The sequence below is a fragment of the Crotalus tigris genome, unplaced genomic scaffold, assembly GCF_016545835.1.
Source record: "Crotalus tigris isolate CLP2741 ecotype Arizona unplaced genomic scaffold, ASM1654583v1 scf7180000023602.573895, whole genome shotgun sequence".
NCBI lineage: Eukaryota > Metazoa > Chordata > Lepidosauria > Squamata > Viperidae > Crotalus > Crotalus tigris.
The window spans coordinates 430,957-445,027 of NW_024100071.1; the positions used below are offsets into that span (position 1 = coordinate 430,957).

The 14,071-nt window shown below is 46.9% G+C and overlaps 1 protein-coding gene across 2 annotated transcripts in view; it reads right to left on the bottom strand.

The window, feature by feature from the left end:
- Window positions 1-14,071, bottom strand: part of LOC120297216 (sodium/hydrogen exchanger 2-like) — an 85,544-nt gene that overhangs the window by 35,709 nt on the left and 35,764 nt on the right. For both annotated transcript variants that reach the window (XM_039319583.1, XM_039319585.1), the window contains exon 3: window positions 9,687-9,937. In XM_039319583.1, the coding sequence (XP_039175517.1) occupies window positions 9,687-9,937 (251 nt within the window). The remainder of the gene's footprint in view (window positions 1-9,686; window positions 9,938-14,071) is intronic.

The window sequence follows — 14,071 nt, forward strand, 5'->3', positions numbered from 1 at the left end:
AATCAACATAATGCATAGTGTGGACCCCTTTGCAGTCAACACTTCTAACAAAGACTTGTTATTTAATTGTAGAAAATGGAAAGTTGTCATTCTCTTTGGCTTTTGCCACTCTGAAAGGACATTCGATCTCTCTTGACCATATAGGCTAGGTGGCTACTATAATTATTTTCCTCCCTTTGGTTATTCAGCACTATGATATTCAATGTGATTATGATTTCACTTTAAAAATATACCATTTCATGATGTCAGAAAGACTGCAAATAGATATCATGTGTGGGTGCAGTGTTTCCTGTTTTAATCTTGAACTTTAAGATGTGTTCCATGATGTTGTTGCTATCAAATATCTTCCTGGAACAAATGTTTCAGAGATTATACAAACTGGATTTGCTACTGCTTCTGATGAGTTTAATTATTGTTATATATTTTGGTCAAGGTATGTGTTATATTTTTATATAAGGTAAAGTAAGCTGAACTAAGCTGAAGTCACCTTCCAATCACCTTACCATCTGCTGATTGTCAATGCTATAGAAGTAGTCTATTATTCTTAGATGCAAACATGAGTTGCAGTTTTAGGTAATTATTTAAAGCAGCTTAGATAGGAATCTTTACTAAATATACAGGGCATATCTGACCAAGCAGAAAAGCCACAGGAAGTTTTCTACAATAGTTCCCATGCCATTCTATGGTTTCTAATAGCCAGAACATGTTGTGACACAAAAGAGGAAGTAAGAAAGTTCTCCTATGGGGCTGTAATTCCAGTCTTCATTTTACACTTCCCACCTCATCTCTGAAGTGGCCCAGAACTGCAAAGTGACCATTTATCAGATCCACTCATAATGACTGCATCACCAACAAAATGTGAAGACCCACACTAGACAGTTCTAGGAACTTTCATTCAATTTCAGAACTGTATACTCAAAGTTAGTTATAGTGTTCCTTTTACTTTTACTTTTACTTCAGTTGTAAGATTATATGGATATTTTTTTATGACTGGGGTTGTCTGAGTTTGGTTAGTAATAATAGTAGAAATGTGGAATTCATCTCTAAAAGCAGGGATAAAGTGCAAATTATTCTGTTTTGATTGACTGTATTTATAAATTTAAGTTCTGATGATCTGAATGATTACTATTCTCCAGCATGATTGGATGGAGAACCCACGGATGGGTTGTCTTAATCTATCTGCTCCAATTAGACTAAGTCTGAAATTTAGTACCGCCCCCTCTGTGCCAACTGCACCCCAGTTTTAGACTTAGTCTCTTTGCCCCAAGACGCGTTTTGTCTTCGCTCCTGGAGCAGAAGACTGTTTAATTCTATTTAATTACTTAGCTCAGGCTATTATTATTATTTGTTATTTTATTATTGATTCAGAATCGATTATATCTAGAAGAAAGATCAATTATCCCAGTCTGAAGCCTATTCAGGCTGACAGACTCACAATCCTCTCCCTCTAGGGGGGGGGGGAACTTTTCCCTTCTTTGTTTTCCCTCAGTTAGGGACAGCAAGATCAAACCTTTGAATTAGGTCATTTTCAGAGCCTCATCAAGCCTGGAGGGAGCCTTCCCAGGTCCCTCGGCCCCAGCAGAGAGCAGCAGGTGAGAATTTGGGCACGGCCCAATTTTCGGAGCCGGGAGGGCCTGTCAGGCCTTGGACGACAGCTTTTCCAGCCGGCCTAATCACATGCCACCAGCTGCTTTAGGAGCCCAGGCAATTCACCCGAACGAGGGCTCGTTGCAGCTTAGACCCTAGGCCTCAAGGCCTTCTTCCAACGGCCGTTTTTTAGGGCGCGAAATTGGCGGCCGCCATTTTGAATTGCCTCCCGGCGGTCATTTTGGGTGTGGCTGAAGCCCCCGGCGGCCATTTTGTATGTGGTTGAGGCCCTCAGCGGCCATTTTGTGAGTGGCAGAAGTCACTGGCGGCCATTTTGTGGGTGGCTGAAGTCACCGGCGGCCATTTTGTGTGGGGCTGAAGCCTTGGCGGTCATTTGGAGTGTGCCTGAAGTCACTGGCAGCCATTTTGTGGGTGGCTGAAGTCACCGGCGGCCATTTTGTGTGGGGCTGAAGCCTCGGCGGCCATTTTGAGTGTGCCTGAAGTCATCGGCGGCCATTTTGTGTGTGACTGAAGCCCTCGGAGGCCCTTTTGTGCGTGGCAAAAGCCCTTGGTGGCCATTTTGTGTGTGGCTGAGGCCCAGACTGCCTGGAACTTTCTTCTGAAGGCAGTATTACATCATCGGTGGCAGGATCGTCGAGAGAGCAGTTTCGACCGGGGAGGGCCTGATCGATCCTAAGTGATCGGGGTGCCCATTAACTCCCCGCCCACCCCCTCTTGGGCTGAAGTATCTCTGTAGACTCCCTTGGTGAAGTACAGCACCGAGGGGGGGGGCGTTTTGCCAAGGTTGAGACCAGAGCAACTCATCATGGCAGAGAAAGGCAGCGAGCCGGCCAAGAGGAGTCGCCAATCAGAGGCAAGTGGTAAGAGCACCACCAAGCGAGCCCGGCCAAGCAGGGAGCCACAGAGGGAGGAAGGGTGCCAAAGACGGAGAGCGGCCTCCCCAGATCTGACAGGCACGATGGGAAGGTCTATATTTGAGCCCCTTTCTTCGCACAGTGCCTCAGCCCCAGGGGCCTGGTCTCCCCCCAGGGGAATTCCTGAGTCAGATTTAAACCTAACAGTGGCTTCAGGGAGGGGTATAACCGGTCAGGACACCTCAGGGCCCCAGGCCACATTCACTCCCACTGCAGCAGGACTTCGCCCTCCTGAGAACCAGGCCCTGAACCCGAACCTCCTCCAGTCCATGATAGCCCAGGCTGTGGCTCAATTTATGGCCTCCAACACCCCACAGCCACCCCCACAGGCCACACATCATTCACAATCTCCAGATTGGATGGATGATCCCGCATCGGATTTGGAATCTACAGGAGCTGAACAAGCTGGCCTAATTTTGTCTGAGGACGAGGGCATCGCCCCATCCGAACCCACCCCTCCTGTCGGTCTCTTTGACCATTCCTTCTTCAATTCCCTGCTTCTCAAGGCCTGCACCACTGCAAACCTCGCCCAAGAACAGGAGAACCCACCAACATCCCAGGGTCCCCATGCCATATACACTGAGCCCTCTGTCTCACAGAATCATATTCCCTGCCCTCCCCTTTTTCTAAATATAGTCCAGGAACAATGGGAAAAACTAGGATTCCCCCTTAAGCCCTGGTGCGGTAGAGAGAACATTGTTCAATGTTGCTCCTTCCCTGACCTTCCTTTTGGAGATTCCTGAGATTGATGAGCCCTTGAACTCATTGTTTCCCAAGTCCAACATCCCTGGGGACATAAATGAGGCACTAAGGGCAGAGGACAAGAAGATTGAGTCCGCCCTACGCAGGTCCCACCAGGCATCAGCCTGGGCAACGAGGGCGGCAACCTCCATGGCCTTCTTTGCCAGGGCTTCGGTCCTGTGGCTACGGGAGCTCCAGGACATGATCCCTCCGGACCAGCTCAGAGCCCACCAGAATCTGGGTAAGTTGGTGGCCACATCCCAGTATCTAGCCGATGCCTCCTTACACACGATCAGATACACTGCCCGGACCATCGCGGCAGACATTTCAGCACGAAGGCTCCTTTGGCTCAGAAACTGGCGAGCAGACACCAAGGCCAAGTGGCGTCTGGCCTCTAAACCTTATACAGGTGGACAACTCTTTGGTAAGGCGCTAGAGCCATACCTAACCGAAGGTAAGGATAAACGCAAGACCTTGGTTAATACATCAAGGAGGGGAGATAGACGCTGGGGGAACTTGTCGCAGAGTAACTACAGAAGGCAGCCCTTTCGGCCAGCGCCAGCCTGGGACTGGGCCCAGGCTCCTCGCCCCTCCTTTCAGAGACAGGAACGACAACAAGATCGTTCAGCATACAGAGGCAGATCACAGTTCCAGACCAAGCGGTCCTTTCGAGGCGCAGGGAGCCGCTCCTTTAAGCGAGGCAAGTGAACCTGCAGCCTCACCTCCCATAGGAGGCCGGCTGGCCCTCTATTCCAGCATTTGGGCAGCCACTACTACGGACGCATGGGTGTTAGACACCGTCTCCCAAGGTCTGAGACTAGAATTTTGTTCCCATCCACCTGACAGATTCCGCTCTTGTCCTATTTCAACGAACAGGACCAGAGCTGAACTTATGTCAGAGGCAATAGCTCATTTATTGCAAATACAAGCAATTGAACCAGTACCACAAGACCAAGAAGGACGAGGGTTTTACTCAAACCTTTTCGTCATTTCCAAGACTTCAGGGGGCTGGAGGGCGATCTTGGACTTAAAAGGTCTAAACCTCTACTTGAGATATAAAAAATTTAAGATGCAATCACTTCAATCAATCCTGGCTGGCGTCAGGCAAGGTGACTTTCTTACCTCCATAGACCTGACCGAGGCATATTTGCACATCCCAATTTTTCCTGGACACCGCAAATTCCTCAGATTCAGTTATGCCCGACGCCACTACCAGTACAGAGCCTTTCCATTTGGCCTCTCATCTGCACCGAGAGTATTTACAAAGGTACTGGCAGTGATTGCAGCCCACCTTAGACAAATTCCCATCAGAGTTCAATGCTATCTAGATGACATTCTAATTCAGTCATCATCATGGCAAGGTGCCCAAGCAGACCTCGCCCTAGCCATCAAGGTTTTGCAGGAGAACGGTTTTTCTGTGAATTTCCAGAAAAGTCATACTGTACCAACAACTCGGCTCCTCCATTTGGGCGCAATTATAGACACAGGCAACTGCACGGTCTACCTATCTCAGGACTGACGGAACTCTATCCAGACTCTTGTACGTCGGATCCGAAGGGACAGAGTAGTCACATTGGCATCCCTTTCACAACTACTAGGGGAGATGGTGTCCTGCGTGCAAATTGTGCCATGGGCACGTCTCCATGCCAGAGAATTACAGTGGCTTCTCCTTCCATTTCAAAGACTTCATACCAGCACATCCCACCAGAAGGTCCGAGTTCCACGGTCGGTGTTGAACTCCCTTCATTGGTGGGACTCTCCGGCACTGTCACGGGGAGCAGAATTCAAAGAGCCAGACAGGATCACCATCACCACAGACGCAAGCCTATTTGGGTGGGGGGCACACCTCCACACACACTGGGCCCAAGGTCAGTGGTCCAGGCAAGATCTAAAGAACAATATAAACTGGCTGGAACTAAGAGCCATACACATGGCCCTAAAGAGATTCAGCAGCTTAGTACAGGGCCAGCACGTCCTGGTCTTAACCGACAACATCACAGCCAAGGCCCATATCAACAGACAGGGGGGAACAAGGTCCAAGCCTCTCATGCAGGAGGCCAGATTGCTGGGGTCTTGGGTGGAACTGAATCTTGCCTCCATCAGGGCGGAGCACATATCAGGAGTGGCCAACCAGCAGGCGGACTCATTGAGCAGAGCCACCGTGGACCATTCCAAATGGCAGCTGGATCCGAAGATCTTCAGAGAGATCGTGGACAGGTTTGGTTCCCCAACCCTAGATCTGTTTGCCTCCCCAGCCAACTCACAGCTTCCCAGATTCCTTTCCAGGTTCCCGTCTCCATCAGCGGAAGGAACAGATGCACTCCGCAGTCCCTGGCCCAGGGAACTGCTCTATGCCTTTCCTCCCCTGCCCCTTCTACCTGCCACGATCAGGAAGATCCTTCGCGAACAAGCAGAGGTCCTCCTGGTCGCCCCGCATTGGCCGAGGCGATCTTGGTTCGCCGACCTGATGGAGCTCTCCGCATCCCCTCCATGGAGGATTCCAGCCAATCGGATCTCCCTCATTCAGGGGGAGTTACATCAATGGGTCCAGTTAACCGTCTGGCACTTGAGAGGCAGGCCTTAGGCCTAGACTCATATTCGTCAAGGGTCCAGCAATCCAGGCGACCCTCGACGAATAGAATATACGATGCCACGTGGAAGAGCTTCTGTAATTGGTGTTTAGCTCACAAAATTGAACCCTTACAGGCTGCAGTGCCAATTATCTTGGAGTTCCTGATGGACGGTTTGGACAAAGGGCTTTCCACAAGCGCCATCCGTAGGCAGGTAGCAGCACTCGCCACGGTTATTTCCTGTGGCAAGGAACCCTTAACACAGCACCCTATGATACGCTCCTTCCTAAAAGGAGCTAACAATGCCAGACCACCAGCGGTACATAGATATCCCTCCTGGAACCTTCATCAGGTTTTACAGGCTCTTGTCTCACCACCCTTTGAGCCAATTGACACTTGTTTGCTCAAACTATTATCAATGAAGGTGGCATTTCTGGTTGCTGTAACTTCAGCCAGAAGAATCTCTGAGCTGGCTGCCCTGTCAGTGAGAAAGGACCTGTGTATCTTCCATAGGGACAGGGTTACTCTCAGGTTAGATCCCTCTTTCGTGCCCAAGGTCAACTCCTTGTATCATAGATCACAGGACATAGTTTTGCCGGATTTCTGTCCGAACCCATCTAATGACATAGAGGCTCAGTGGAACAGATTGGATGTTCGCAGGGCCTTATATTGCTATATACAGAGAACCTCATCCTTCCGCAAGACTGAGGCTCTGTTTGTGTCATTTCACCCTTCGTCGTTAGGACAGAAGGTTTCCTCACCCACTATAGGCAGGTGGATTAGAGCTTGTATTTCTCTGGCATACCAGACTCAGTCACTACAAGCTCCCAGCCATATCACGGCCCATTCCACCAGGGGCGCAGCCACTACAGCAGCCTGGTCTACCCAGGCATCCATAGAGGAAGTTTGTAGGGCAGCAACATGGGCATCGCCCTCCTCCTTTGTCCGTCACTACAAGATGGATATATATGCATCTTCTACGGCTTCATTTGGCCGCAAGGTCCTAGAACACGCATTAACATTGGGTGGGAACCAGGCCCAATCTAATTCCCCACCCTAGGGACACAGGGCTTTGGTATGTCCCATCCGTGGGTTCTCCATCCAATCATGCTGGAGAAAGAGGCGTTGTCTTACCTGAACGCCTTTTCTCAGCATGATGATGGAGAATCCACTCCCTCCCATTAGGTCAGTTGGCCTGGTCCCCATTTGTTCAGACGCGTTGGACTAAAGTCTGGGTATCGCCTTAGCCTAAAACTGGGGTGCAGTTGGCACAGAGGGGGAGGTACTAAATTTCAGACTTAGTCTAATTGGAGCAGATAGATTAAGACAACCCATCCGTGGATTCTCCATCATCATGCTGAGAAAAGGCGTTCAGGTAAGACAACGCCCCTTTCTCACATACAAGATATTACATGTGGTTTGATTTGTATTTTGTTTGTATGTCTTGTCAAAGAAAGATTAATCAGAAATCCTTCAGTATATTGATTTCAGTTTATTTAAATATTCCTAGGTAATCACTTCCATTTATATAAAACCATTTAGATAGACTGGGCACACCTACCAGTAATGAAAATCAGCCTGTACAAACATGGCAGTTTCTGTCCAGTGAATGGAAAAATCTAGATCATAAGTGATACTCTTTTAGCTTTTTCGCAATTCATTCTTTAGTTTCCTGGCTCCCCTTCCATATTTTGTGATATACAGTACAGGAGTTATGCAAATCTATTGAAAATACTTTATGAAAAAAGAAACTTAACTCCAATATTCTATTACATTCTTTTTTATTACAATGTATATATAAATCTATTAGATTAGAAAATAATTTAGCTCAGTCCATTAAATGCTTAGTGTCAGGCCCCAAAGTAATATATCCTTAATTAGTTTAGCTTTGTATCTTTCTTTGTTGCCTGCCAATCTGTTGGGAGGGGAGAGCCTTTGGGGATGCTTTGCACTGTGTGCTTTGTTGCCTTGTTGCCTGCCCCCCAGGGGATGGAATGTCTCACCTTTATCTGAGAGACGGTTTGTGCTTAGAGCCAGAAGAAATTGAAAGTGAGAGAAATCTTGAAAAAACACAATGCCACTGTGGATTGGATGGGATTCAAATGAACATTGGGACACTGGGGGGGGGGAGTATTGAATGCTTTTTAATATATCGCTTCATGGGTTTTTCTCTCAGATCTAGCCTTGATTCCCTGCTGTCACTAGCCCCTAATAAAAATTTCCTTTTGAGACAATTCTTGTTTCAAGAGCTCTGCTTTCTTAGGTGCTTAGCTGAGGTAGATCCTTACACTTAGCCATAATATAAATTGATTCTGGCTTAGCTAGAAATGGAAATCCAGCTATAGTGGCTTAGCACTATGTGTGATTGAGCCATTGCAGCTTATTTAAGAAATCATAGTTAAAATAATGTAGCCTAATTTGATAACAATTGATCGATACCTATTTTCTACATATTATATTAAAAGACATTCTATTCTCAACAAAAACTGCACTAAAAAAGCAATGGGATTTTATAAGAGGCATTCATGAATGTTCCATAATAATAGTACCTATGATAGTCTTCACAACACAGTAAATAATCTTGAGGCATTTTAAAGATTAATTGATGAATCATATTTATGAACGCTGAAATTAATAGAATTAGAGGAGAATTGAAAACCACAGAAATGTTGTTAATGAGAATAAGGTATAGATGGTGTTCTTAAAAGTTAGGTAAATTAATATAGTATTTTATATTTAACAAAATGCTCAATGAAATAAATTTCCATTTTTACAGTTTAAGCAATGAAATCTAATAGTTCATTCACATTTTTCTACATTAAAATATTGGAAATAATTAATTAGCTATGTGAAAACATTGTTTTTAGTAATGCATTATATCACTAAAATATTCAAAGTAGATTTTTAAAAATTGGAATATGGCATAAAAGGCAATACAACATATTTTACATTATACGAGAGGGAAACATTCATTTTGCTAAATATATGAATATATCAATCCCTGTGATGAAATAAAATAATTATAAGATGTTGTTTTTTAATTTGTTATTTATTCAACAATGTTTGAGATATATAGATTTTCAACAAATATCTTAAAATAATTTAAAGATGAGAAAGGAATTGATGACTGAAGCTTACTAGTTTGATTAAGGCTATCTTATAAAGTGTGCAGTAGAAAGAAGCTTTAAAATAGAAATCACTTTTGCACATCTTAAACTTTTACCCATTTATAGCATTGTTCCTGAATATACTGTAGACAATGGAATTGAAAAATTTTCTTAAATCGTTTACTCTTTTAAAATTAGACTGCAAATTCTCAAAGGTAAAAAACAGATATATAATTTAGCTGCAACAAGCCTATAACTTGAAAAACAAACAAATCCAGTTTACTTAATATCTTCTGCTACATTGTTGCCTATCAACATAGAAGATCCTTCAATAATTGAGAAGAAATGTTTAGACATATCAATATTGACATCACACATTTTCGTGTGTGTAAGACAGAAAGAGATATGAAATGATTCCAAGATTGCACTAATAAAGATTAATAATCAGAACTAGTAGCTTCAGGAAAACAATTACAGTAATATAATTTCACAGCCTAAACTGGCTGAGTATATTAGACTGCTAGTTAAAACAGCTTGTCACAAAACCAAACAAATCATAATTTGAAAAAAACTGAGCACTAAACATTTGCATGTTTACCATAATGGATACCGGACTTGTTAAATATTATTGCTTCTGAATTTGGAAACTAGATCCTTTAAAAAAAATGAACATAAATTACTATTAATAATGCATGCAAGATATTCTTAGCCAAAGTTTGTTGTTGGCTTGTTTTTTATATACTTACGCCATAATCCCTGAAAGGTGAAACATTTCAGCTGTTATGTACGAGAGGTAACTGTATAAGAAGACAAACAGTGGCTCAATCACTCGAATTTTATGGGTGAAACGAGTAGTAAAAGCTGCTACAAATCCAAGAATGATTCCAATCAAAACTCCACCGATGCCAACTACAAAAAAATTAGCAATTCCAGCAAATATGTCAATGGCCTCAATTGTACGCATCTGGCAAAAAGATTTGAACAAGTTGTACAGGACCTATGAAGGGAAAAGTTTAACTTTTTAGATTCCTTTCCAAATAATGTTACAGTTATTTTTACTGGAAATGTAAATTACATTCTGTTGCTACTAAATAATCTCAGAAAGTAGAACAAATAAAAAAAATAGGAATACATGATAAAAGAGCCAATTTTCTTTAAAAAATACATCTTTTTTAATTTTTCCCCTTAGGGAAAAAATATCTGTTCAGTTATTTAGTCCTGTATGTCACAATGAGGAGCCTCAGTCCTTAATCTAATGTGAATTTCAAAAAATCTTTATAATCGAGTCAACTCTCTGAAGAAAAAATAGCAGTCTCTTACCTGTCAGCCTTGGGGGGGATGGGGAAGAGATAAGAAAAAGAAGAAAAGTATGTCAGGGAGGAAATGAAGTGTCAGAAAGAAAGACAGCAGGTGATTTCATCCATTGGTATTTGTAAGACTGATCAGTAACTAAAAGGTGATTCAGCAGCTACCACAGAAAAGGATCAGCTGTATTAGCAGAAGTGCTACATTCATGCCTCCATGTGTTCCAACACTTTTTTTAAACAAAACCCAAAACTCTGCATAGTTTAGTATTCATAATGCACAAAGAGCAAAGACAAACATTTGTCTGTATCTACTGTACAGACTAAATACATTTAAAAACATTCATTTAAACTAGGCAAGCAGGAGCTAAAGTTACATTCATAGCAGCCAGATGACAGGGATATATTGTTTTCATCTACAATGTATTACGTAATCACCCTGGACTAGCAAAAAGCCTTTATCTTCTTGTGGACCAGAATCCAATAGTTCTCAAAAAGATCAGTCATCTTGGTGGTAAAGAATAAGTGCTTGCTGTCATCTCTCCTATGCAATAGGCTTTAAACCATGTTCTAGTCCAGGGGTCAGCAACCTTAAAGAGCCATTTGGACCCGTTTCCCAGAGAAAAAAAAACATTGCACGCGCGCGAGGGGGGGAGCTTGATTGAAGAGTTCAATTAAAAAGAAATAGAGGCTGCTGTGCATGAGTTCTCTCTCTCTCTCTCTCTCTCTCTCTCTCTCTCTCTCTCCCTCCCTCCCTCCCTCCCTCCCTCTCTCTCTCTCTTTCCCTCCCTCCCTCTCTCTCCCTCTCTTTGTCTCCCTCCCTCTCTCCCCCCCCTCCCTTTCTCCGATCGTCTGCTCACCTGGCAAGCTGGCTTCACGCTGTTCTCCAACAAGCTGAAACAATTCTTATTGGGCTGGCACTCTCCTGTCCTTGGTCTGCCAGTCCTCTTCCCCCACTCAGTGTGTGTGTGTGTGTGTGTGTGTGTGTGTGTGTGTGTGAGAGAGAGAGAGAGAGAGAGAGAGAGAGAGAGAGAGAGAGAGAGAGAGAGAGAGAGAGAGAAGCACAAGTGCCTCTCTCTGTCTCTGTCTCTCTCTCTGCAAATGGTGAAGGAGGCTGGGAGCTGCAGGAGAAAGCTCAAAGAGCCACATGCGGCTCCGGAGCCACAGGTTACTGACCCGTGTTCTAGTTCATATCTGATCAAATCCATTCAGATTCTTCTGCCAACATTGCTTTATTTGTCTCATTTCATTTTCTCATTGCTCCTTTAGTCAAACAAGCATTCCTTTCTACTCTTAGAGGAACAGTCCTATTGACTTACTAGGTCATTTCTTAATTTCCAAGGTTAGCAAACACTTTGAAAGAATTACTTGTCAAAGTGATGATGAAATGCTTTCACATAACTATTTAAATTCATCAGCTTTCAAAACTGGATAAACTTTTCTTAATTTTCTAAAACTATATTGCATGGCAGTTTATAAGACTACAACAAAACATACAGCAAAACTGAAAAAGGATGAAACAAAAATGCAATAACTATTCAGTAGACAAAATTATGATAGCCCAATACTGATCTTTGACTGCAATAAATTGAAATTCAGTTGAACTGAATTGAATTGATACCCCATTCAAAATAAGCAAGTGTGGGAGTTTTCTTAAAAAAATTCTAGCTGAACTAATTAGGACTTTAAAAGTAATAACCAAGACTTTAATTCAGCGCTTCTCAACCTGTGGATTGTGACCCCTTTTGGGATCGAACAACCGTTTCACAGGGGTCACCTAAGACCATCGGAAAACACATATTTCTGATGGTCTTAGGAACCAAGACACCGCTCCACATCCATCTCCGCATGGCCTCCTCCATCATTTGCAGAGAGAGAGAGAGGGAGGCACTTTCGCTTCCCTTCTCTCTCTCTCTCTCAGGTGGACTTACCTCCTGCAGGGCTCCTGATTGGTCCTGTGCCCGGGTGCCCCACCCCCTGGGAGAAGTGCAGCCAGGGCCTCGTGGAGCCGCCTGGGAAAGCCCCGGGATCCCTATTGGGAACGGCCCGCTGGAGGCTCCGCTGAGCATGCCAGCCCTCCCGCAAGCCATGGCCCAAGGGAGACCAGCCCCTGTGATCCCCAGCCAGCCCGACCATTGGCCCTGCTGGCCAGGAAGACGCGCCAGAGTCCAGACTGCAGGAAAGGAAGAAGGAGATTCAGCAAAGGTAGGAGAGGAGAGCCACCTCCTGGGGCCCAGCGCTGGTGGCGGCTTGCTTGCCATCCTCTTCCTCATCCCCTTCTTCCTCCTACTGCCCCCAAGGCAGCTCAGGCGGGTGCCGGGGCAAGAGGGGTGCCTGGGGGGAGCAGCCAGGCTGGACAAGGGGCTGGCAGGCTACACGGCACCAGCCCCCACTGTGGCTCCATTGGATGGGCAGAGGGCGAGGCCAGGCAGTGCGGGGGCAGCGGCAGCAGTTTTCTTGCCCTTCTCCTCTCCTTCTTCCTCTAGCTGCCCCCAAGACAACTTGGGCGGGTGCCGGGAGGAAGAGGGGTGCCTGGCAGCAGGCTGGCAGAGGGGCTGGTGGGCCGTGCGGTACCAGCCCCCACCACGGCTCCATTGATGCATGGAGACCCAGGCTGGGCAGCATGGGGATGGCGGGGACCCCCAATGATGCAGCAGTGGCTGCCGCTACCGCTGTTCCCACCGCCCCCGCGCTGCCTGAACTGGTCCTCCATGCATCAATGGAGCAGTGGTGGGGGCTGGTGCCGCACGTCCCGCCAGCCCCTCCGCCAGCCCACTGCTTCCCCCCCAGGCACCCCTCATCCTCCTGGCTCCTGCCTGAGCTGCTTTGGGGGCAGCAGAAGGAAGGAGAGGAGAAGGGTGATAAAACCACTGCCGCTGCTGCCGGCTGAGCTGAACTGCGGCGCCAAGCCGTCTCCATGCCTCCTGGTTGCCCAGCCGCGCTCCACCCCGGCCACCCTCCGCACCACACAGGAGTCTCCCCAGTGCCGCCCAGCCCACCTCCCTTGCCATCGAAGGCCGCCTCGGCCCTCTGGCGCCCACCGCCCCCGCGCTGCCTGAACTGGTCCTCCATGCATCAATGGAGCCGTGGTGGGGGCTGGTGCCAGACGTCCCACCAGCCCCTCCGCCAGCCCACTGCTCCCCCCCAGACACCCCTCATCCTCCTGGCTCCTGCCCGAGCTGCTTTGGGGGCAGCAGAAGGAAGGAGAGGAGAAGGGCAATAAAACCACTGCCGCTGCTGCCGGCTGAGCTGAACTGCGGCGCCAAGCCGTCTCCATGCCTCTGGTTACCCAGCCCCGCTCTGCCCCAGCCACCCTCCGCACCACACAGGAGTCCCCCCAGCACCGCCCTGCCCACCTCCCTCACCGTCGAAGGCCGCCTCGGCCCTCTGGCGCCCAACACGGCCATGGGGCTGCTGGGCAGGAGCGGCTCCTTCCTGGCTTGCTGGGCTCCGGGCCTCGGAAGCGGCCAGGGGGCGGGGAAGAGGGTGAGGCAGCGGCAATGCCCGCATGTGAGTCAGAGGCCAGCTGGCCGGGCCGGCAATGGGGCCCCAAAATCAAAGGAGAAAACTCGTTTCAGAGCTGTAAGAAAGGCTCCCTCTCCCCTATCCCGATCCCCACCACAAGCAGCGCCAGAGTTTGGAAAGGTGCTGCTCCGGGACCCTTGGCTATGGGAGCAGGCCGGCAGTGGCTCTGCTCAGATATGGGGGGAAGAAAAAACAGCCAGAAGGGAAATCATTTGAGCAGACTCCGCTTTGGATAAAGCTTTGTGGCTCGAAGCATTTTGTTTGGAAACGTTGGCACCAGTTTTAATCCGGGCGTTTGTGCT